We start from the raw sequence: 26209 nt of genomic DNA, 5'->3' as shown, positions 1-26209 counted from the left end.
TTGCTCTCACTACAACAAAAAAAGGTTTTTACGGCGCGCAATGTACGCTGTAAAAACCCTTCTACGATGTGCAGTGCGCATCATATTATGACCAATCATAGAAAATCATTCATTTGCAACGACATGCTTTGTACGTCGTTAAAAATTATTTAACGGCAGATTTTGTGCGTCATTGTTACTTTTTCTACGACATGTTATAGTACGCCATTAAAAACTATTTAATGGCAGATTTTGTGCGTCGTTGTTACTTTTTCTATGACTACTTTTGCACGTCGTTAATTTAAGGGACAAACCACGATGTTCATTACTAGTCGTTGAATATTTAACACATTGACCTATTTTGCCTGCCGTAGATAGCCCAAGTTTCACAACATTTTTTGCATGCCGTAGAATATGTATATTTTTAAAAAAAAAATTAGCAGGTTTTATTTCGCCTGTTCTGTATAATTTAAGAAAATATTACAAACAAGTTTCACAAATATATATATATATATATATATATATATATAAGCATTAATCAAACACCAAAATATTATTTCAAACATCTATAAAAAAACTATCCATAAGTTCTAAATATCCAAAAACTATCTATACATTCCAAACCATCAAAAAACTATGTTTCTGAACATAAAAAACTATCCCTAAGTTCTAAACCGTCCAAAATGTTCTAAATCATCCAAAAAAATATTGGATATTTCCTCAAGGATGGGAAATCAACAATATTGTTAGATAGAAATGCAAGGTTTGAACCCTCATTCATGTATTCAGTTTCAGAAGGAATTGACCGAGCTTGTTGTGGACATGGAATGGACTCAACTACGTCTAGATGAGAAGTGTCAGCACTAGGTTTCTCTCTCTCAATTTGAACCTTGGGCTTGGGTTGGAATTTGCCACCGCGACGTCCTGAGATCAACCAGCTACCACTTGAGCATCTAAAAGATTTAATAAAATGAAAATTCAGTAAGATTAAATCAAAGGCTCGACCAAGATTAATCACTTAATATTTATCATATTCTGTGGGTTCCACATTAACTTAACTGCATCAGCATCATAGTATCATACTCTCTCATAGAGTTGACAAGAGAACCAAACTATCAAAGTAACCATGATTCTACTCCATAGAAGGTTTACGATGTTCTAAACAATGATGCCAACTTTAACTAGCACTACTGAGTATATTGATTCAATCAAGTATCAATATATCCGAAGTATCTATTTGATGCACTAAATAGCACTCTGTAACACTGTAACTAGATTTGTTACCCAAGGCTATTGACTACAATGTACCCAAAAAAATAAAAAAGATTGTAACCAGCTTTACACATTCAAGAAAGTATATATTGTGAATTAGTATCACACTACAAGAATTAACACTTTTGCCGACCAAAAAATTGGTCGCTAAAAGCCCATTTTTGGTCGGCAAAAGTTATCCGCGACCAATTTTTTTGGTCGCTACGTTGGTAGCCAATTGAGGGTCGGCAAAAGTAATTCGCGACCAAAATTTTGGTTGGTCGGAAAAGTTGGATTTGCCGACTAAATTTTTAGTCGCTAAATATATCATTACCGCGACTAATTCATTTAGTCGCTAAAACACTTTGGTCGCGAAAAGTGATATTTTCCCGACCAAATATCTTAGTCGCTAATTGACACATTTCGCGACCAAAAAGTTTGGTCGCCAATTATCACATTCAACGACCAAAAAGTTTGGTCGCCAATTGTGACATTCTATGACCAAAATATTTTGGTCGCCAATTGTGACATTCCACGACCAAAAATTTTGGTCGCCAATTGTCACATTCCGCGACCAAATTATTTGGTCTCCAATTGTCACATTCCACGACCAAACATGTTTTGCGCAACTAAAACTTTAGTCGACAATAGACCTATTCGCGACCAAATCCTTTGGTTGCCAAAATTAATAATTTTAACGACTAATTATTTAGTCGCCAAATGTGCTTGGTGATACACCGACTACTTTATTTAGTCGGCAAAAGTATAACTTATATTTTTGGCGACTAATCAATTAGTCGCCAAAACTAGAAAAACAAAACCAAATTTTGGTCGCTAACATCCAACAAAATAAACCTGTAATTTATAATAATCTATCCAATTTATTCAACTGTAATTTGCAAAAATCATTCAAACCAACAAATAAATTGAATCGTGAACATTCAACAAAATGCACATATCAACCATTTCTGAACCTGTTTAATTAAAGTCAGCAACTATTATAAGTTTTCATCCACAAATAATTCCAAACTACATATTTCATCTACCATAAAAATTTAAAACATAACAAGTACTTGTTATTATGTTTTAAATTTTTATCCATGTACATCAACCCAAAAATATAACTAGTAGTCTATCAAATATTTTCTATACACACCCATCCAAAAATATAACTACTAATGTATCCAAAAATATAGAAACTAGTCTACCCTAATATTTTCCATATACATCTATACAAGAATATATAATCCTTCCAAAAATGCAAAAAGTGCCAATTTGTCCTGTACAATTTAGCTTTGTGCGCGAGTTCATCCATCTGTACCAAAGAAAAAGAGAAATAATGTCAAGTAAAATTGGACAAATAATGAAAAATGTCCATGAAAAGCAAAGCTCACATTAGCAAATTAAATGACTATCATTATCAAATTTTAAATAAAACAATAGCTTTCTTATGTGCTTTCTAAGACTCAAATCTTTGTCAAAACAAGAATGGTATGAATTCATCTCTTAATTTGTTACTTCATTATGTAATATGGTTATTCATACTAAAAAAAATTTTAGTGTAAAATATGCAAGATAAAAGGGGTCCTTTTGGCTAGAAAGTGACCTTCCAATGAAGCAAAAATAAATATACAATACATAAATATGTATGCATACACAAATACATGTTTCTGCTAGGAGCAAAAATAAATATACAATACATAAATACTGATATGCATACAGAAATACATGTTTCACAAGATATTCATAGTACCTGTCCAGAAAACCAGTCACAGATTTGAACACCTATCCATGTTTTGCATCCGATTCTGTGACTGGTTTATATGTGCATAGTTCAACTTTTATTATTATTACTTTTTTTGTTGATAAATATGTGCATAGTTCAACTATTGACAACCACCACAGGAATAAAGTGGTCGGGGGATATTGATTTCAAATTTCATAGAAAAATTTAACATACTAGGTCGAACTTCAACATATCCCCATTGTTCCGAACCATCATCAGTCCCAGCAGTAAGATGAAAATTTGCAAGAACCAATGAATTAGAAACCAGCAGAGAGAGATGCTCAAGGAGCACAAGACTCTTCATTGATGCCATTTTAGTATCCAAATGAAATGGCTAGGACAACTTTGTATATAAGAAAGCTATGGCATAGGAACCATCACTTATTTGTCCTTTGACTACAAAGAGAGTAGTAATAACAAAACAAATTTAGACGATAAATCCAAGGATGAGTTTGTTCACATATGAGTAGGCTTAACATAGTAAACAAAAAAATAAAAAAAAATTATTGGTTTCGAACAAATTTCACATTAGCAAGGGCCCTGCTAGATGGGATTTGTGTAACATACCCTGCATAAACTATAGTTCCATGATGCATATAAATTTTTCCTTCTGATTTGCTGAATAAACAAATGGCAATCCTATGTCCAAATCATCTCTTCCTCTTTATACTAGATCAACTCTCCACTACACAATCATGTTAAAAATATTTATTGTGTGGTACGATATAGAATTTGAGACAAGAGAATAGGACAAGATTGTGTAAAACTCTTCTGTTGGCAATAGTGTCATAAGTGTGGAGGATTTAAAGAGTGCTTGTATGGTACTAGCATATAAACTCGGATTAAAAATTCCACTATATTTTTTTAAAGTTAGAGTGCTTGTATGAATTTTTTCAAATCTTAACCATTAGCATTGCTTACATTAGACACATACCCTGGGGTGGGGACATAATTTCAACATTGGAGGGACCAAAAGGAAAGTATGGAGTTGCTCCCACTGAATGGACAGTGAGTGGGCCAGGTCGGTTTAAACCTTTTAAATATTATTTAACATAAGTCAATTGGACCAATAACAAATTAAGAATGATGATGATGACCTATGAAGCACGGACACGGACAAACACGGGACATGGCAATTTTAAAAAAATAGGAACACGGACACGGACACGGCTAAGGACATAGCAAAAAAAAAAATTATATATATATTTTTATTTTAATACAAGTTAATTATTTTATTTAATTATAATATTTTAAAATAAATGTGTTTCTATATAAGATGTCTTTTTTATTAATATTAAATAAATACATACACATATATATATATATATATTATACATATTAATCAGCGAGAGCAAGAGAGAGAGAGCGAGAGGGAAGGCAAGAGAGAGAGAGAGAGAGAGAGGCTTACGGTGGTCGAAGTCGACTGGATGGAGGTCGAGGTCGATGGCTTCGTAGACGATTACTATGAATGTTACTTAATGTGGCCTACTTAATGTTACTTAATGAGGTCGTGTCCATGCTTCGTAGACGATTACTATCTAAATTTAGAAATGCTACCCACTTCTTATAAGCCCATATAATTATATGAATGTTACTTAATGTGGCCTAAGTGGTCCCTTTTAAAAATTATAGAAACCCACATAAAAAGACCAATTTATAGTCGGCCACCTTCTACTTTTAGTTACACGCACGGTATTCCCAACTAGGTGAATTAAAACTAACCTCTATTGATGAACACAATCACTCACCATATGTTAGATATTATTTATTTCCTTCTATCTCCAACTCCTTTGAGTTGAGACTAAAACCCACAGATGTGAGCAATCTCCTTCAACATTTCAGCTACTGTTGTTAGTTGATGGATTGCCAGTTGTGTTCTTCTGCTGTTCTAAGTTTACCAGGTGTATACCATCAAATAAATGTGCTTTCTTTGCTGGTTTTTTTTAATATGTAATTTTTTTTTTTTGGCATTAAACCCCAACCTTCTCCTATGCACCAAGCAGAACATAGAAACTTTAAGAGGGGAAAAAGTAGTAACCTCCATTATTGAATGATCTCGTTCAGCAAATGCAGAAGGAACACAACCTTGGAAAAATTTAACCTGCTTCTCCGCTTCCATATTCTGAAAAGGAAAAAATAAATAAATGGAATCAGATTACAAGGATCAATATTATGATGGCCAACCTACCCTGAAAAATATCCCTATTGGATGCCTTTCTCTGTCCCTACTGAAAACAATGAACCATACCACTGTCAATTTAGACTCTACAAGCCAATCATTAGTTTTCATGCAAAAACAAGACCATCTTATCTTACAAAAATAATGGAACAAAGAAACCCTCCAGAAAGTGGGAAACGTCATTGGCATAGTGTTTCATCACTTCAATCAGTATGCAATCTAAAAGAATAAACCAGTAGGCATTCTTTGCCCAAAAACCTAAGACTAGTAGGATAGCTACCATTCCATTAGTGAATAATTCATAAGTTAACTTCCTGCCAACACCTCCAATGTGAACACATGTGCTGGATGTAGAGAGAGAAAAAGAGCGATACCTTTGATACCTCTGTAGCATGTAAATCAGCCAACTGGCCTTGAGACAAAATAGGAAACATGTAAGATTGTTGGCAGTAGGACTATACAAGTGCTTATAAAAATAAAAAATAACAAAGTGAAAAAAGGTAAGGAGCCTCACTTTGATACGGTAAGCTTCCGAAAGCTCCTCTTGGAGATTTAACTTCTCTCTAGTGCAAGCAGTTAACTTCTCTTTCAAGCTCTCAATCTCCTGCTCCAAGCCAGCTGTCCTAATGGGGGGGATAAATTCACAATGCATTCTTATTTCCAATTTGAAAAGATAATGCCAATGCATACCTACCAAAAAAAATATTAATGATAACAACTTCATCTGATGGACTTGAGATAAATAATATACCTCTGAAAATGCATTCGAGTAGCCACAACAAGGTAACCAGGACCAGCTTGCTGCATACACAGCTGTTCAATGTCTTTACGTAACTCATCACGCTCTACAAAACAGTATCAACACATCAAATTAGAATGCAGCAGCTGAGAGGGGCAAGTGAATTAACATTACATCTAGTGAGCAACTTATAAGATTCCTGTGCATTGTATTAAGTTGGTAAACTATATAGTGCAATGCAGCACATCCTGCCACTGTCTCCATCCACTCAATTAAGCACAGGATGAAGAGACAAGTTTGGCTCACAAGAAAACAAAATGATCAGGTTCCAAAATCAGTTATTGGAAAATATTTGGATTTCAGATATTGGCTGAAGTGCTTAACAGGGATTGCACAGGGAGTAGAAGCTCTGTTTTTTGCCACAGAAATGTGAAGTATCCACAAACAAAATCAATTTGATGCAACTTAAGAGGAATATGCAATGATGGTTGTAGAAATTTCGAAGATTGAGATTTCCCCTCTCTTTCATATGGATTGCATTTAAATGTAGAAATAGTGATAATGATACTACAAGAGACAAATTGAAAGCAATTGAAAATTGAACATGCAGACAGGCTAAATTAGCTAACCAACAGTTCAGTTGGCCAACCGGAGAGTGCTTTTTCAAGAAAAGAAGTGAATAAGGATCTGTATAATACTCCCAAGGGAGGAATTTTGAAAACACATTAAAGAGGAAAATCTCTTCAGAGAAATTTTCTTTTAGCAAAAAGCTAAGACTAGCTCTCTGACTCAAAGTTTAATGGAATCTAATTTTTGAGATGGGCCACCAAGTAAGGAGAGTAAGTAAACCCCAGAACTTCTCAGATGGGCCACCAACATCTTTGTTTAACACATTTCAATCATGTTGGAAGGTCAGTCACTACTACAACATATGACCACTCAAATTTGGAAAAATTCAAATCAAATTCTAACCAGCACTATAAATATAAACAATAATAATGAACATTCTCATCAATGTCCCCTCACAAAATGTTCCATGACCAAAATTCTATATAGGACATGTCCCATTACCAAGTATTAACCAGTCTTCATGTTTCCTCATAGAATTTTCTTTATGAAAAGGCAACTACATATTATTTCCAAAGTATTTGTTGGGAACAATTCAAAAAATCTCACTCCTACGTAACGATTTATTTTCTTATTCACTATTTAAACATTGTCATTACAATCCAAGGAAAGGAATTTTGGCTTACACAGAAGTAGTATAATCAGAAATGGAACTGTATACATAGCAAATAGGTATTTCATAAAATAAACATTAGAATATTTCTGTAACGCCCTCAAAATAAACCCATTATATATATCATTGACATGCATTATTTAATGAAAACATTTTATTAATTCATTCATCAGAGTATTACTAAGTAAAAGCATTACATGTAACATCAGACAAATTGCCCAACAGGCTTACATCTTTCCAAGCCAACACTTGGACACAAAAATATGAGTTCTAACTCATTACAAGGAAAGCCCTAGGCTTGAATGTTTACATGTGTTAATAACTAAAAACAATCAACTAAAGATAATCTTCTTGAAAATCCAGAAGCCCAAACCCTCCCAAGCTAAGTCCTTGGAGGTAACTTATCACCTGAACCTGAAAATGATGTTCCCATAAAGGGTGAGCCACAGCCCAGCAGAGATATACTAAACCAAATATAAGCATTGAATAAAGCAATAGCATACAATAATTGGTTAACCAAGATAATCAGTTATATCTCTATACAGTTTCATGATATTAATGTCCATGATACGTTTTACTTTTCAACATTATCAATATGGCTCAGGACCTGGCCAAACTTACAACAGTGAACCATATATATATATATATATCAAATTCACATTCTTCGAATACCAACAAACAAATGAGACTCAGGCTCAAATCAAAACACTTCATACTTCCAGTTTGATACACATTTTAGTGTTGTATCAATAAAAACACTTCAATATAGTTAAGCACACATAAAAGTGATGCTAATGGAGTCCATCCCCTATCTCCTCCCAAAACAAAATCCGGTTTAGAGGTCCATCCCCTATCTTCCCCTAAGCCGTGGAGTACATCTCCTAACTCCTCCCAAAACAAAATCCGGTTTAGAGGTCCATCCCCTATCTTCCCCTAAACCGTGGAGTACATCCCCTATCTCCTCCCACACAAAACAATGTATGCAAACACATAACATACACAACACACAATCAATACACATAATGTCTGTATTAATTCAACAGTCAAGATTGATGACTTAATCAATGATTAGTTTCAATTATCCCTAATCCACATGCAGAGTCTACAACAAGCACGACTATCCTCCACCGATAGCCCAAAACAGTTATTTCTAGACTTGAAAATAAATATACCAACAATTCAATAGACGAGTGATTTAAATTAATCATCTACGCCATTTAATCAATAAATTCCCCATTTCCATGAATTAAATATACATATTAATTTATTAATTCAACTAGGGTTTTTCCCAAAATTATCAAAGTAACCCCAACATATCGATATACCAAAACTTAGAACAAAACCTATAAAATGGAGTAGGAAATCCCTACCTCGAAGAAATAACCCCAAAAGAGAAGATGGAGATGAATGCCCAAACTCCAAAGTGCTCCAAACTACCAACAATTCAGATTAAATGGAAGCCCTCGACCCACTCTATCTTTTTAATGAAGGATCTAGGGTAGAAACACACCCTAAGTGGATCAAATCTAAGAGAGAAGGTGAGTAGGGAGAAAGAGAAGTCGAACCTAGGGTTTAGAACCAAAAAGAATAAGAAAAGACTGATCAAAATCCGCTGCTGCAAATATATACTGGACAGGCTCGCTCGAGCGAAGACTTGGTCGCTCGAGCTACCAGACACAGAGAAACTACGCTCGAGCCAAGGAAGCCTTGCTCGAGCCAACAACTCAAAATCTCGCTCGAGCGAATGAAAGCTCGATCGAGCGAAGAACCCAAACCCTCAGGTCTGCAACAAGACACACGCTCGAGCGAAGGAACTATTGCTCGAGCGAAGAACGAACTAACTCGCTCGAGTGAAGAAAATCTCGCTCGAGCCAAGAATGCAAAGCTACAGGTCCTAACCAGACGCAAACTCTCGCTCGAGCTACCAAACCCTGGCTCGAGCGAATAATCAAAAACAACAGCTCGCTCGAGCTACAAAATCCTCGCTCGAGCGAAGATCCAAAATTCTGGACAGCAACACTTGATTCCTAAACCCAACCAACCTGAAACAAACCTGCCCAACACATCCTATAACTCCAAATGAGAAAATAAGGGACAACAACAACCATCATACACTGATAGGATCTACGGAACCTATGTCCGGACACAATAGTCAAATGGGAAAAGACCGGGGTCGCTATAATTTCCCTGGCCTAAAATATGAGGAATAAAAAAAGAATAAACAACTAAAGCTTAGATGTTTTTCATGAGTGAAAAAAAATAAATAAATAACCCAAAAATAAAAATTCTATTACAATAAAATGAAAAACAAAAAAACATATCATTTAAACATTTACCTTTCATGCCTTTCTTTTGCAGGCATCAACGCCCTGAGTGACCTGAGTGATTTCACGACTGACTCAACCATATCCATCTCATACTCTACTTTCTCATTTGTCCAGCACTGCAAACAGTAGAACAAAGGTTGAGGAGCAGCATTAATTGATGTTACTTTCCAGTATTAAGACAGCTTATTACCATTATAAATGATAAACAACCAAAACAAACAGCAATAGAACCCATCATCCAATTAGTTATTCCAGACGCACCGACAAGGTGTCTTGTGCATAACTCCTTTCAGAAGCAAATGCTTGAGCATCACTGGCAAAGTAGGGCTTGACGGCTTCAATAAACACATCATACAACTGGAACTGCCACCATGAATATATTGCAGTAGCAGCATCAGAAAATTCATACGAGTCCAGTGATGTCACAGTTTTTGATATGGCCTTGTTCAACACGGAGAGAATCCACTGGCAGTTAAATGGCATGATATCTGGAACCACATTTGTTAGAGGGGTGTAATTATCTCCAAGTTTGCTCATGGCAAATCGCATAGCATTCCAAAGTTTATTACACCATTGGCGATACCCAACAACCCTTTGGATGTCCAGATTTATTTTATCAGACTACAAAGAAAGAGGAAAGAAGTCATTAAATTAACCAAAGAAAGAGGAAATAAGTCACTAAATTAACCAAAGAACGAAAAGTAAAATCTAAGAAAAATAAGCATTAAAAAAGGTATGCACCTGTGCTGTGTAAGAGATAACAATATATGCAATTGACCTAACTTTTTTATCTAACCCCAAATTCTATTCAGTTATAAGAGAACACAATGCTAATTCTATAGCAAGATTGACTCAAATCAAACCAGCACTTTTAGAAATTTACAAGTTACATACTAGTAGATTATCTAGTCTCTCCCAAGGAATCTGGTGGAATAAAGTAAGAAATATGTAAGTTTCAATTTTTTGGAGATTTCATGCCCCAGTGTTTCAACAGAGAAGCTTCTACATAAAATGAAATTCATCTACAAAGATTCAACAGTATCCAACATGAGTAAAAGTTATTTCATAATCAAACAGTCCATATCTAATTAATCTTACCAATTATCTTCTAAGGGTCAATTTGGTTGTACCACAAATGTGCATTGGACCATTTTAGAATTGGTTCATTCAGTATTAGATAATTCTAGGCACACCTTGTAAATCTATAAATTTACTTTATTTGTGAACATTTTAATGTGTTCATTTCTTTCAACAAAATAAAATGTAAACCCACTCATATTTTGAATTAACTCAGTTGTATACAACAATGTCCAATATGAGTAAAAGTTATTTACTAAGCAAACAGCCATATCTAATAAATAATACCAGTTATCTTCTAATGGGCCATTTTAGAATTGGTTCATTCACAAATTACACGATTATTGGCTTGTGGCTGTAGAAAAAGAAAACAAAAAGGCCTCAAAAACCTATAATTTACTTTCTTTGTCAACATTTAAATTAAATGTGTTTATTTCTTTCAACAAAAAAAAAAAGGCCTCAAATGGTTCACTTTGAGCAACTTTCCAACTATAATTGTGTTGGTTCATCAACATCAACTTTCTAACAACTCTCTCTCCTCTTTTCTCTCTCATACAAATATTTTAGATCCAAATGAAAATTAGTGACAGCATGTGTATATTTAGTCGGCAAAAGTGGTCGGCAAATGTGTATATTCTTGTAGTGACAACATGAAAGGTTCTAAACTCAAAACAACAAAGTGGCAACAATTTCAAATAGACTTACCAGAATTAACTTGAACAATATACAATTCTTCAAAGTACGTGCAAAGAAACAACAAGGCTAAGGCAAGAAAACCACGAAAGAATTGAATGCCCACTTAGCCAATCCAAATATAAGGAGGATAATCATTTTTGGATTGTTAATAGGCAATGAAAAGCCCAAAAGCACAAATTAGATAAGATAACATTAAAGCAGGCTCAAGGAGCAAGATTGCTAATATTGTAATAGAGCTTTATAAATCCAGTAAAAAAAAAATAGAAGCCTATAAATTTTAGAACACATGTGCAACATACTACCAAATATATAATAATGATAAGTATAAACCTTAAGATTATTGTTCTCCTTCTCCAGGGTTGCAATCACTCTTTTTAAACCATCTACAATGTCATCTGTTTATGCATTCTCCCTTCTAGTCAATTCTATTTGTAATCATCTTACTTCTGATATTTTCTCATTCAATTCATCACGGATTTTGTTCATCTCCATTTTCTGCAAGAAGAGAACACCACGTGTGGGTGGAAGAAAAGAAAAGATTAGATTGCCAAGAACCAATGAAAAGAAGAAGAAGAAGAAGAAGAAGAAGAAGAAGAAGAAGAAGAAGAAGAGAGAGAGAGAGAGAGAGAGAGAGAGAGAGAGAGAGAGAGAGATAACATACAGAATATACATAAGTAAAGACAACTTTGAAACCACACAAAGCGAAATTGAAAAGTTCATGCTAGATCCAAATTCTTAAGAACAGTTTTAAAATCATAGAACTCTACACAGAGGTTACATTTAATGATGTACACAGTACATGGGTGTATCATATACACACAACATACATATGATGTTAACGGAGAGTACAATTCATGTCATGAACACTACCAGATATTCATGTTTCATGAAGACCCACACCCTAAATTCCCAGCACTATGCTACAGATTCTACCAGAGTACAAAATCCTGTGCATGCACACAGCACCTCAAGTGATGTTTTGTTAAGCAATAAAACTTGACTTAAACCCTTCACCACTTTCATCCACATTTCAGTTTAGCTATTAGTTTCAACTTGTCTTTGTAAAGAAAATAGCAATCAAGATATTATAGTCAGTAGTAAGTTCCACTAATGAGAATATATTAGATCCTTGAAAATATAGTTAGATTATGATCTTTATTTTTCGCTGCAACAGAGAAAGGTAACAACTATTTGAGAAATAATTGGTGAATTTCAAGATAAATGAGTAAAAGTAATTTATGGTCAACTTTACATAAATAATGTCAAAAGGCCAAAATAGCCATCAATTCCAATAGAAAGGAACCCAATTCAGAACTCACTTTGTCCTTGTCCACTTTTGATAAGTTCAGCTCCTCTTGAAAGGATTTATTCAACTTCAGTTCCTTTAGGAATGGAAAACAGATTAGGCGAGAAATTTAAGACGACAAAATGTGATATTACAATTGGACATTGAAAGAGTAGGGAAGAACCTTGTAATTTTAGCTGAATATTTGCTAACTTGTCACGTTCTTTCTCAAGTTCTAAGCCCAAGTTATTTATTTCCGACTCATGAGCTGCCTGAATCGCTGCCAGAGACATGTTTTTCTCTTCTAACAAATATGCAAGCTCCTAGAAAGCATTCATATATGTGTTGTCAACTTCAATCATTACGGACAAAGAACAAAAATGAAACACACTAACTAATCGACTTCAAGAGAGGAAACATGAAAAAAATAAAAATAAAAAATAAACAGAAGTTGCATCATAAACACAGCGAAGTGATAACTTCTCAGGGAATGTGCTAATCCCAAAATTAAATTTTAATAAAAAATATTTAATCCATACAAAGGTTCCTAAAACTAAGAAATTTTAGCAAGCTAGCCAAAAATCAATTTGGAAATTGTAACATCAAGATCCAATCTAAGACACAAACTAGGTGATACATATTCATTAACTATATCTCACTCAAACTATGATATATAATTGTCAGAACAAAACAGAACAAAAGGTACCATTACCTTTTCATTGCCCTGAATACCAGATTGTTTTGATTCTATCTTAGTGTGAAATGTGAATGATTTCAGGTTGCATAGATTGTGCAATCCCATTGCTTAGTCCATCATGTTTATAGACAATTCCATTGTGTGTTTGATCACCAATAGAATGAAATTTTACAAGAGCTTCCCCACCAAGTACAAAGAGAGACAGACACAGAGAGAGAACATAATCAACTTAACCTTCCCCACCAAAAAAATAGCAAGATACAAGATGAAACAATAGAAGAACATTCTAGAAAACAATATAAGCTCTTTGTTGACAAAATCACTGTACTTAATGAGCTTCTCCTTCTGATCAAGGTAAGTGCCAGGCTGCAAATCACATAGACAAAGAAAGTGTTATTAGAAAAAGAACAATTACAGAACACCTTAAATTTTATGGAAGAAAGAAATTTAACTTCCAACCGCAAACTGTCGGAGCCAATTCTTCCTTACTTCAATTTTCTTCTTACTGAAGGCAAGCTCAATTGCTTCCCCATCTTGCTCATCTACCCACATGACTGCTGCTCTGCTGAATGAACACAAATATGTGTTTGAAAATATAGCAAACTTCCAAGACTTGATTGAAACAGAAATATAAAGTACCTTGAGTCCTCAATCACGCAAACATAACGGAGCACATTGCCATTTGAAGAAGCCCTTTCAACCCTCTCTTGGATGCCTTTATCAAGCAGTGGAAGGCCATTCACCAAAAAATCTTCAACATGCATTAGATTTGGTCCCATTTCTTCGGGATACAAGCTTTCAACCTACAAGATTAAAGTAGAAACTACATATAAATCTGGTCATACTTGATTTGAAAGTGGAGATATACAAGTATATCATCTCAATGTCCAAACCTTTATGTTGTCCAAGTCAATCCGCTGACCAAGAAGTCGAGCAAGGATCAAAGCCTGTCTTCAAATAGAAAAACTAGTGATCAATACATGACATATTGCAACATATCTTAAAACTATCTCAAATAAAACTACGTAGTGTTTTGTATTATCTACTTCATCAGTGACAAGGTTTCATCAAAAGAGGATAAAAATAATAATTTGAATTAGTTTTGAAGTTAGAGGATTGCCCATTGAACAAGAACTATTAGATTTTTTAAACTTGCAAATCAACTACTTCAAGGATATCATCACTCTAAACAATATTGAGATTACTTCATATTTTGCACAAGTCGAACAGGAAACAAGTAGGAGATCTCAGTTGCTGGAATGCCAGTCAAACCATAATTTTTGTTTATAAGCCAGAACTACTCCAAATTGAGTAGTATAACAGTTGTTGCACACTTGTCACTAATCAAATTCTTCCAATCTGTACAACACACTAGGTGTCACATTACACAAGTAAAACATTAAAGTTAATAATAGAACTAAGCCTTCCGCAAATGCGTACCATTTAGTAACAATATGTTTATGATGTATCCTCAAACAGAATACTTTCTTGAAATTAGTTTCACCTCAGCTAAATGCAAGTGATTTTATGGAAGGAGGGCAGGGGTCAACAAATTCCTAGAAAAAAAAATACAAACCTTTCTTGCTACATCCATCCCGCTGAGATCGTCACGAGGATCTACGAGAATAAATATGAAATCAAATTAAGCATTTCTTTAGTCAAAAGCATTTCTCTTAAAATTCTAGAACAATCTTACAGAAGAATAGAACTAAATACAGTCACACAATGATCAAACTGTAATTAGATGCCATCAATGAATCTAGCTTTTTCAAGCAGCATCCGCAGGTAAAGTAAAATCATTGAGATACCATTGAAGTAAATGAAAGTCGTAACAACCATAGTATAGAAATAGCTCTGCTATTTAATGAAACAAACCTAGTTTAATATAACATCATCAATTATGGCCAAAATTCCTATATTGGCCTAATATGTTGATGCATTTGTGAAAAACATATATATACACACATCAAAACATATATAGGGAGATTCAATTTCTACTGACATCCCTTTGTAAATCCAACTACAATCTTCTATTTCTTTCTAGACCAAGGTGCATCCTTACGAATGTGTATCTAGCTGGTCTGTTATAAACTATCAACCATATATGAAATTAACAACAATAAATTTTTAAATATATATATATATATATAGAAAACACACAAACAAAAGCATACAAAACTAATTTTAACACACAACTAATAAACAAAATTGAAATTAGAAAGTGCATTTCAGTTATGTTTACATGCATCAACTGCAAAGTACACATTTATTCTGTGTATCTTCAAAAAGAAATCTGGAACTTCACCACAATTTAAAATAAAAAACACATGTTGGCTTTAGCAATTCTACAAAGTAGCACTCCGGTGTGATTTATGCAACTCTTTCACAATAAGACAGGGATTCCTCAGTGTCATTCAAATTTTTATTCAAACTTCAAAGTACAGAAATAGAACATAGCACAAAAAGATTCCCCAAAGGAAAACAAACCATGGGGCTCAAAAGAACATTAATTGTAGGGAAAGAAGAAGATTTTTAAAGGAATTTTCCTTTTCACATGCACATATGGAAAGAGAAAAGAGAGCAGAAAAATGAAAGCAAGGAGAAGAAAAAGAAGAGAGGGAACCACAGATAGAGAGCTCAATTGCTTCTCATTTTTTTATTTGGGTTAATTATAGAGTAAAGCTAACCTAGAAAGTAAGTACCCAAATCATATCATACCCAGTAGGATAACATGCAAGGCCTGAAATTTTTTCCATACACAAGCTACTAAAAACACAAATACATAGCAATATTTTATCGAAGATCCCTAATAGGCCAAATGACTACCGTGTTAATTGAAAATCGTTTTCCTATGGATCAACTATCAAATGACTCAAATGCTTCATTATAGCGATCTACTGCAATCAAAGGGCTGTGACATTAGGTTGCAACACAGTCCCATGGTTATGATAACAATGCATATGATCTAAGAACTTCTTACTTGTATTGTCTACATCAATGATTGCCATGTCGAACACTTGTTCAGACAAGACGTATCGACTCATGCAACCCCTCGTTGTGTGCCAGGGTGTAGATTTTGGGAAGATTGTAGTGTCCGGCACCATAATTCATTCCAAAATGCAATACTTCATCTATTTATTTGTTAATAATGGACCAAAAAAAGTTAAACTGTAAGGACTGGATCCCTTTTTGATGAATAGATTACGAATTTGCCCGGCCTTTTCTTCTTCAATGCAATAATCTCCAATATATGAAGTGACACTAGGTCTAAAATATTGGTTCTGCACTACCTGCCAAAACCTCACAACGCTCATGCTGCTCTTGTGGTGGAATCAAAATGCCAACGTAATGAATCTCAAAAGTACCTTAAATAAATTTTAGTTATCAAGAAACTACGATGGCATGAAGTAAAAAACAGTTTATGAATGTATTAAGAAAGATAGATCTTTCTTTCTTTCTTTCTTTCTTTCTTTTTAGAAGTATGATCTCAACAAAGATGAGGCACCAAGGGGGGTGCAACCCATATACCAAATAAAAAAAAACATGAGCTCTACCCACTATACCTCAAAATGTACTTGAAAGTCCCTGCAAAATCCAAAAATTAGTTCAAGGGCGGGTTAGCCAACCCTGAGAACCAACTATATAAAAAAGAACGCAATTTTTCCTGAATACTCAAAATTTATTCTTCTTTACGAACAAAAGTTTTTTGGTTGGTTCCTTTCACCCCAAACCAACCACATCAATGCCGATAGGATCAAATTCCATGACTTCCTTTTCCCCTTCCCTACCCAAAAGAGACAGAGATTGTAAATTAGATATTCAATGTGGTTTTCTTTCTTTCTTTCCTCCAAACATTTTAACATAGACCAAAAAACAAACACCTTATAGGCATGCCAAACACTAAGGAGAGACCATATGACTACTATCATTGATACATACAAACACTCTATTGCATGTGTGTATATATATATAGATGTAGAGTTCATCAATACCTGGTAAGGAGAGGCCAAACACACAAGCACACACTATATATGTACCTGGTAAGGATAGACCAAACACACAAGCACACACACACACACTATATATATATATATATATAGAGAGAGAGAATAAGAACACCATGCCACCAATACCAATAACGAAATTGAAATGTTTTTTGAAAAACGAGATGGTGAGGTTGGACAATGAAGGGGCAAAGATCTGAGAAGTTGAAAATTATAGTTAGGGTTTGAATTTGGGCAAACGAGAGAGAGAGAGAGAGAGAGAGAGAGAGAGAGCGTGTTTATCTGATGCAAGAGGTCTGAGATTGAGAGGATTAGCAATGGTAAAGTGTAGGCGGCTCGACACACTACCACCGAACATCCTTCCTCTCTCTGCCAAACCCATTGCTGCTCCGCCACTGCTCCTGTTTCGTTTCGTGTTAGCGCCTTCTTCGTGTTTGCTCTCTGCTTTGGCCAGTTCGCCGTCGACCTCACAGTGGGGAAACAGAGCGACACGACCATGGTGTGAGACATTTTTGGTGGTAGTGATTTTGAATGGTGGCCTAGGGTTTGTGTTTATGTGAATGTCAAAGAGAAAGAGAAATAGACAAAGAGCAAAGAGAGAAACAGAGAATACATTGTGGGCAACGGTGAGAGAGAGAGAGAGGGAGGGAGAGCAAGCAAATTTTTTTTATTATGTCTTCCACGTTTCAAATTTCCCTCCCAAATTTTTGGCGACCAAAAGATCATATTAGTCGCAGAAAAATTGTCACACCCCAAATCCGGGCATGACCGGCCGTGGCCTACAGGGACTTAGCCCAAGGCACACGTAAGCCTAAACACGAATCCAATTACATTGAACAACTGAACAATAGTCCAATAATAAATAACCAAGACTCAATCCAGACATGTCACAATTAGAAACGGCAAAATCAACCGTAATAAAAAACCAGTCAAACTTATGGGATATAAACAACCCACATATCAAAAATAATCCTAAATGAACTTCGATAATAATAAATATAAATATGCACAAACTTGACATAACACTCTAAACTAAAGGAATGCCCTAGAGGTCCATGCAATTGAGTCCCCGCTACGCCATGAGTCCACTCTAAGTCCTTCTAACACCTGGAAATGGTAAACAACTAAGTCAGCTGATAGCTCAGTGAGTAGCAACATGGATAGTAAATACAATTTTGAAAACAGGGTTCAATTCCAAAATAAGATATATATCACAGAAACTAGATTGGCATACAGTTTGGTAAATACAATCTGTTTCAAAAAGAAGGTTCCACAGTTCAACACTTAAAATACTCATGTCTCGCAAGAACATGATAAACGACATTTTCCACTTAAAACAGATTATAACATGAACACCAATAATTTTCTGGGTACCAATAAAAACAAATAATCTGCCACACAGTTCTCAGGCTATAAGCCCCGTTGGATCCAATACCGAACTAAGAGTCATCCTCAGGGTGGCACCTGGGCCTTTTCTCAAAGACGATCCGATTGAAGGTCACCTAGTTGTTTTTAAAGGTCTGTTCCTTACAATCGTTGAGCACTAGAGTCATCACGGCCCAACCCGGATCTGTTCCCTAGTGGCCAGAGTCACCACACACAGTGGAATAATTTCCCTGGACTAAATACACACATGGTCCCAATAATCAATACACATCAGTTTCGCAAAACATGGTAGTTCATCATTATAAACATGAGACCAAAACAAATAGTTTACAGTATGCCAAGTTCACACATGTTTCAGAAATAATTTGATTCAATTGATAATATAATAATTTATCAAAACAGTTTAATCATGAAACAACAATTTAATTTTTCCAACAATTCAGGGTAGGGGAACATTTATAAAAATATGTAGCATGAAACTACTCACCTGGAACGAAATAATGTAATCCTCGAATAGAGTATGAAAGTCCAACTAGTGCCCTGAACCAATATGAAAACTACACGTCACTGCTAATTTAAAAATACTAAAGAATACGAACTGAGTAACCCCAAACTAAAGCGCACTAACACGGCTCAACCCAACTCACCGTTACTCTTCAATATTACCTAAGTTCATATTCTTCAAGGTTTAAAATCACCCAAGACATAGATTCCGATCGAAACTTAACTAAAAATAACTTTAAGATGAAACAGTGTTTTAAACAAGTTTTCCCAATCTATTCGCTAACTTTGAAAATTACAAAACCCACTCCACGCTATTCAAAAAATTCCAATAACCTCCAGATATGATCTAATATATCCTAAGTTTCAAACCCAATTGGTTTCACTTGATTTTCTTATCAAAATAATTATCTACAATTTATTATATCCAAACAGGTTGTTTTCTGCAGCCCTTTAAAGAAATTGACGGTTCTCTTAATATACACGAGCAATCAATGCAAGGCCAAAAATGTACGAAACTAGACTCATAACCGGTTCTAATGACACTAATTTGATAATTTTTGGATTTATACCCAAAGAGAACAACACTCCCGAATTTACTATTTCGGATTGGTTTCCCGGACAGATTTGAATACCTCAATTTATATGGATTTCGACTCCCAAAAATTATGAAAAAAATTCAGATATGCAATTCAATGTGTAATTGATCTACTGTAAAAATTTCAGATTAAAATTCATCCGTTTGATATGGTTTCTTGATTTTTAAAGTTAGCGATTATGTGCAGAATTTTTGGACTGAAAATTACACCCAATCTTTACACATAAATTTAGCTCCTCAAGTTTCTTAATAGGATATCTATATACACAATACATAAACCTACAACCTCTCCATCAATGAACAAAATAATTATAGAATAAGGATGAAGAACAAAAAGAAGAGAAGAAAACCAAGGAGGGCTAACCTTTGATGATCACACACAACACAACACACCCAAAAGTTCTTTGATTGCAACATCTTCTTCTTTTTTTCCTTCTCTCTAACCCTCTCCCGTGGCTGCTGTTGTTGCCCTATGTGGTGAACAAATAATAGAGTAGGGTTTGTGTTTATTTTATTTTATACTAGTGGTGGGCACACATAGGTCAAATAAATAGATAAATATACAAAACATATGTATAAGTTACATGCAACTCAAATGGTAGGAGTCTTATATATTAACCTTGTGGTCTAGAGTTCAAGTCACCCCCTCCTCTCTCTCTCTCTCTTTTTATTTTTATTTTTATAATAAACATTGTCTCTAAATTAAAGACTTTCACCATAAATTTATTTTAGGTTTAAAATTAATTAAAAGATCCTCCAATAATATTTAATTTGCACCTTAGAATTCACCACCAAAATATTTGAGATTGTAATATTATTATTTAATTATTTACTTAATTTTTATATTCGGGTTCTCACAAAAATAACCTTCACCGACAAATTTTTTTGGTCGCCAAATCTCAATCAACGGCGACTAAAATATTAGTTATTAAAAGTACTAATTTGGCGACTAGTTTTTTTTTGTTGCAGAAAATAAGTTTTTGGCGACCAAATTTTTGGTCGCCAAAAAATATGTGACCTTCCGCGACCAAATTTGTAGTTGGTCGGCCAAAGCATACCATTTTCTGCGACCAACTCATTTTTTGGTCGCCAAAATATAACCTTCTGCGACCAATAATATTTGGTCGTCAAAAATAATGATCATTCGCGACTAATTAATATTTGGTCGCCAAATGTCATTTTTTTGCGACCAAGATTTTTTTAGTCGGTAAATGTGTAAATTCTTGTAGTGGCACCTTTAAACTTGTGAACCAGATCAACAACATCAATGACCCGTATCCGTGAATCTGTGGATGTAATGTGCACTTCTGATGAGCTTCCTGGTGCAAACTGTTAATTGAAAATTTATCAGCAACTGGAAAGGCATGGAGCAAACATTTCTGGCTTAGAAGTAAATGGTGCAAGGACCATTGCAATGGAAAATGGTAAATAACTTTATGTGAAGCCAAAAAAATAAAGAAAAGGAATTCCACTTTATCTTCTATACCTGCCATGTCCGCAGAAGTACATAGGATTGGCAAATAAATTACTTGAAAACCAGTGAAAAAACATACGGATAAACTATTAAACATCCATTGAAACGAAAAGAGCATAAAACAAGGAATAACACATATAAACTATTGCATACAGATAAAACGTAAAAAATAGATATCCAAAACTATTTAGAAGAGTTTATATAAACTATTGCATCCCGATATAGTTGACTCGTGTCGAATGCGATGCAGATACAACAGAGGAGTAGCAGGTAAGCAACAGCAACAGTATTGCCGCAACAGCAGCAACATGAGACCTGCAGCAATAGCAAGTAAGCAGCTGTAGTAGCACCATGAGCCATAGCAGCAGCAGCAGCACTCTGACAACAACAACTAAAAAGCACAACAGAACAATGGTTAACTGGAGGCACTAGGAGGCAGCTAACAGCATCAACTCAACCCATCAATGGTTGGATTTAACCCATCTAGAATAAGCTGGACATCAAACAGATACAGCTGCTATATCTAGCCACCTATGATCTCACTTGAATCAACAATAGCTCAAAGAAGAGAGAAAAGAACACAGCCACTAAATCACTAGCAAAGGCTCACTAGCAAGGCCTCAGGTTCCTCAACAGTCCATCAAATATAGTAGATCATACACATCTATGAAAAGAAGCATACACACACTCTAGCTCAAGGTTATATAACAAAAAGAATTTTAAGTGGCAAGTCGCGACAAAAAAGAGGGTGGTGCAACGGAAGAGAGAGAGGGGTGGCAAGTCACGATAACACTGGAAGGGGCGCAGATGACGGCCTGGTGGCAACGACACTGGAGTGGTGGATCGGAATGAGGAAGAAGCAAGAGAGGACAGTGAAAGAGAGACAAAAAAAATAGGGAGAGAGAGAGAAAGAGAGAGAACGCCGGAGATAGAGGAGTGCGGTAGGCAGCAGTGCTCCAGCGATGGCAGTAGCGGCGAGTAGGGGTGAAAGGAACTCTATTTTTAACTTTAAAAAAAAAATAGAAGGTTTTAAAAGGGTGAGATTGATGCTGAAAATAACTAAACCAAGATTATATTAGGTTAAAAGAAAAACAATAAATGAGCCACAAAATGCATACCAAAATGGATCAAGAAACAAGTAGGTTCTCACGATTGTTAGAATAGAATTGTGTGGGGAAGAAATCTGGAGTTCTTTATGACATATACAATACCACAAAGTTTAATTTCAACCACATTTCCCAGATGCTGGGGTGATCCCCGTGTCATTTCCCTCTTGTTTCCTAGTGTGTAAAATACATTATATAAAAAAAAAAAAGTATGCCCAGTTTTAATCGCCATTGATGAGGATCTGGAAGGGGTAGATTAGGTACAGATCTAAACTTTGACATACATTGCACAAAGTGGCTGCCCTCTAGTAAATTTAGCAACAGATTAAAGTTTGTTGTCCTTGAGCTTACCGATATTTAGAACAGCTACTTTTCTTTACAAAAGAAAGAAGAAAAAAAATGTCAACGAAATTTCTAAACAAATGCTCACCAACATACAAAAGAGCATCACTAGCAACCACAAATTGATATACATATGTTTATAGATTATACCTTTTGGAAATGGTGCGAAGGATTTGCCGCAACCCTTCTTCAGAGTCTCTACATCATCTGAAAGCACGATATTTCCTTCAGCATCAGTGCCCCAGAAGAAGGAAACACTCCCGTCAGCATCCTGCATTACATGAAAGAAACCATAAGGTGCCAGGGAAGACAGTGTGTCATATCAATTGCTTCACAGAAAACTAATGAAATCAAATATCAATGCTAGGTTGAGAGGTTAACTTACAGCAACTACAAAAGTAGTTTTTGAAGAGCTATCATAGAGAATAAATGCAAACTTCCCATAAAGATTCCTCAAAACTGTATCTGCAAGATATGGACCTCTATCTCTCAAAGTCCTGTAAGCTCCCATAACAATGATCACTTCATTTGCTGTCTTGTTTACCCCTTACTATTTCTTAAGAGCAACATTCTTAATTTGGCCTTGAAACATGTAGAATATGTCATCCGTAACAGAAAGCAATCTAGCGTGGGAGATTGGTAAATTTTTTTTTTTTTTTTTTTTTTTTGATCAGCAAAAATAAATTTTATTGAATTAGAACTAAGGAAAAATCCTTACATCTTCCATCAATAAATATAGAAGAAAGTAGTGCCAATAGCATCATAGTGAACCTTACTGATCCCAACTAGGTTGGCACAAGAAAGCCACCCAATCATGTGCTAACACATGCCAAAGGCTAGTTGAAGAGAGCTCAACCAGCAGAAAGAAAAACCAAGGCAAAGGAACACAAAAGCACACAACAGTGCAGCAACTCAGCAGTCGAGCAACACAGAACATACTACAGCAGCCACAACCCAACAACAGGCAAGACATTGATTGAAAAAACCACCCCTACGAAAGGAACTTCACCAAAGAAGCAATATACAACTTAATGGACTACAAAACTTCACACCAGCACACATCAGCATATCAACTTCGCAGCAGCAACTAGGCAACACAGAGCAGCACAGCAACAAGCACAACCCAACAGCAGAGCAACACAGCAGCGGCAGTCACAACAGACCACTACACCCAAAGCAAATAGATATACAGTAGCAACCACAATTCAAAGCCCCCTAACAGATTTCAGATATAAAGCAAATCATTGATTGAAAAATCCACCCCCTTAAAGTGGTACTTCACCAAAAAGGCAATGTGCAACTTGATGGACTCACAAACTTCACACCAGTTAACCCCTGAACTAGCAAATCTAATTTCATTCCTAGCCTTCCACACAATTCGGGAGATTGATCAAATTGTTAACAATCCGGTAACATAAAGGTGAGAGGCTCATCATAAATTTATAAGAGCTTGTCATATCCAAGTAATTCATTAAAGATAACAAAACTTTGTCGAAACTTCACAAAAGAGAGAGGTGCAATTTATCAACCAAATTTGCATGGTCAAAGGTGAGGACAATTTAGCAGTCAAATGTAAACAGATGATTTTTCCATTTTGTTCTTCATAGCTTTCACAAGAAAACACAAATCACTCTGTAGAATAGTATCATAGGACATATAAAAATAAATAAACTTGAAATTACTTATGATAAAAACATTTATAAAAATTTGAAATTAGAACTTGGAAAAAGGTAATTCCAAGAAATCAATAAAAAAATTCTCATAGAAATCAGTAACTTCTAAACACCTAGATTTTTTGAGTACTGAAACTATTATCTCCATAGTTTTCTTGTACCGATATACTATTTTCTTGCTCATTTTTCAAATACAATGGATGGGAAAAAATTAGAATACAAAGGAGAGAAGGCATTAAATGAACAGAGTTACATATATTAAAAAATATATATAGCAAACAAATTTACAGTTTCACTACAAGAATTTACACATTTGCCGACCACTTTTGCCGACCAAAAAAATTTTGGTCGAAAAAAATGACATTTGGCGACCAAATATTAATTAGTCGCGAATGATCTTTATTTTTGGCGACCAAATATTATTGATCGCAGAAGGTTATATTTTGGCGACCAAAAAATGAGTTGGTCGCAGAAAATTGTATGCTTTTGCCGACCAATTACAAATTTGGTCGCGGAAGGTCACATTTTTTTTGGTGATCAAAAATTTGGTCGCCAAAAACTTATTTTCAGCAATCAAAAAAAATTAGTCACCAAATTATTACTTTTAGCGACTAATATTCTAATCGCCGTTGATTGAGATTTGGCGACTAAAAATACTTGTCGGATAAGGTACTTTTTTTGCGACTAATATGGTATTTTGGTTGCCAAAAATTATTTTTTTCTTTGGCCACCAAAAATTTGGTCGCCAAAAACTTATTTTCAGCAACCAAAAAAATCAGTCACCAAATTAATACATTTAGCGACTAATATTTTAGTCGCCGTTGATTGAGATTTGGCGACTAAAAAGATTTGTCGGCGAAGGTACCTTTTCTGCGACTAATATTTTCGTCGCCAAATATTAATGAAATTTTTTTACTTTTGATCTTTGCCGACCAAAAATGTGGTCGGCAAAATACTTATTTTTAGTGACCAAAAAACATTTTGTCAGCAATAAAGTTAAACAATTTCAAAATCACAGATTCATTTTTGGTGGGAATACACTCTTACATTATCGCCCAATTTATTTTCTATCAATATGTACATAGACCCAAACAAGTTCAGTCTCTTGCTCTCTCTCTCTGTCTCTCTCTGTCTCTCTCTCTCAGACTCACCATCGTTGATTCGCCGTTCACAGTCACCGTCGGTCTTCTACCGTCGTTCGCCCTCGATCTTCCACTGTCGCGCATCATTACAAATCAAAGTGCAACAATGTAACCTCTCTCCCTCTCTCTCTCTATACCTCTATATCTCTATACATACAAATATATGTGTAGCTAATTTCGAATTAGATTTAGATTTCGATTTAGATTTCTTTCAATCTTGTTTTCAATTCTAACCTCCTTTGCTAATGGAATTAATTATTGTTCTCACCTCCTTTGCTGATGGACTCCTCATAAGTCATTTTGTGAGTATATTCCTTCTCCACCGTGAACAACCACCATCAGCCCTCTTTTCCCTTTTACCCCTGTTTCTCCCCCCTCCCTCTCTCTATATATATACTATATAATTGTTATATGAATTTGGCTATGGTGAGAGTATGTGGATGACTTGTTCGATGAAATTCCAAAATGGGTTTTGAATTAGAGAAATCCAAATTTCGTGTGTTAATAGGACTGAATGGAAATTTCATGAGGAAAGTAGGACTTATTTAATTTAATTTTTTTTTTACTATTTTTAATTCAGAGAATCATGTTTTATTGAATACCCTAAAGTTAAGACAAAAAGGTTCAAAGAGAGATGAAGGGCTTGATTATTGAACACCACTTCCTCTCACTTATGTGGAATACACTGTTTGAGAGAATATTTGCTGCTTATATCCTTTTGCGATTA

General features: G+C 35.0%; 2 protein-coding genes and 1 long non-coding RNA gene across 7 annotated transcripts; all 3 read right to left on the bottom strand.

Moving 5' to 3' along the window:
• Positions 1-470: 470 nt before the first annotated feature.
• LOC145790093 (uncharacterized) lies at positions 471-24323 on the bottom strand. Of its 2 annotated transcripts, none has more exons than XM_082867938.1 (4): positions 23053-24323; positions 22818-22938; positions 20981-21610; positions 471-932 (listed from the first exon to the last, which is right to left on the bottom strand). In XM_082867938.1, the coding sequence occupies exons 1-3, from the start codon at positions 23176-23178 to the stop codon at positions 21426-21428; spliced, it is 432 nt and encodes a 143-aa protein (XP_082724064.1). In that variant the 5' UTR covers positions 23179-24323; the 3' UTR covers positions 471-932; positions 20981-21425. The 2 variants fall into 2 exon arrangements, with proteins under 2 accessions (XP_082724064.1, XP_082724065.1); XM_082867939.1 differs by having other exon boundaries at positions 20981-21534.
• Positions 11910-17922, bottom strand: LOC114272309 (uncharacterized). Of its 4 annotated transcripts, none has more exons than XM_082868696.1 (7): positions 17249-17922; positions 14833-14873; positions 14150-14203; positions 13896-14059; positions 13716-13821; positions 13272-13622; positions 11910-12882 (listed from the first exon to the last, which is right to left on the bottom strand). In XM_082868696.1, exons 1-6 carry the CDS (start codon positions 17376-17378, stop codon positions 13425-13427), a joined length of 693 nt encoding a protein of 230 aa, XP_082724822.1. In that variant the 5' UTR covers positions 17379-17922; the 3' UTR covers positions 11910-12882; positions 13272-13424. The 4 variants fall into 4 exon arrangements, with proteins under 4 accessions (XP_082724822.1, XP_082724823.1, XP_082724825.1 ...); XM_082868697.1 differs by having other exon boundaries at positions 13716-13818; XM_082868699.1 differs by having other exon boundaries at positions 14150-14207; positions 14833-17922.
• Positions 18235-20421, bottom strand: LOC145790092 (uncharacterized). Its single transcript, XR_014328734.1, has 3 exons — positions 20110-20421; positions 19134-19186; positions 18235-18367 (listed from the first exon to the last, which is right to left on the bottom strand). It is a non-coding gene; the product is annotated as an uncharacterized LOC145790092 (long non-coding RNA).
• Positions 24324-26209: the final 1886 nt, after the last annotated feature.

The sequence above is a fragment of the Camellia sinensis genome, chromosome 5 (genome assembly GCF_055761805.1).
Source record: "Camellia sinensis isolate YWXY chromosome 5, ASM5576180v1, whole genome shotgun sequence".
Taxonomy (NCBI): Eukaryota; Viridiplantae; Streptophyta; class Magnoliopsida; order Ericales; family Theaceae; genus Camellia; species Camellia sinensis.
The sequence above is the reverse complement of the archived record's forward strand: the minus strand, read 5'-3'. Positions and strand labels throughout refer to the sequence as shown.

What these genes read in the sequence shown, in the direction of transcription:
- LOC114272309 (XM_082868696.1), bottom strand. Translation starts at nt 17,378, where the DNA reads ATGGTGTTCTTATTCTCTCTCTCTATATATATATATATATATAGTGTG. An exon ending in GGATGGATGTAGCAAGAAAG is followed by an intron (nt 14,204 to 14,832) that starts GTTTGTATTTTT and finishes ATTTGAAGACAG; the next exon opens with GCTTTGATCCTTGCTCGACT. An exon ending in TTGACTTGGACAACATAAAG is followed by an intron (nt 14,060 to 14,149) that starts GTTTGGACATTG and finishes TTAATCTTGTAG; the next exon opens with GTTGAAAGCTTGTATCCCGA.
- LOC145790093 (XM_082867938.1), bottom strand. Translation starts at nt 23,178, where the DNA reads ATGGGAGCTTACAGGACTTTGAGAGATAGAGGTCCATATCTTGCAGAT. An exon ending in AAACTACTTTTGTAGTTGCT is followed by an intron (nt 22,939 to 23,052) that starts GTAAGTTAACCT and finishes CATGTAATGCAG; the next exon opens with GATGCTGACGGGAGTGTTTC. An exon ending in CTTCGCACCATTTCCAAAAG is followed by an intron (nt 21,611 to 22,817) that starts GTATAATCTATA and finishes TGTGCTTTTTAG; the next exon opens with TTGTTGTTGTCAGAGTGCTG.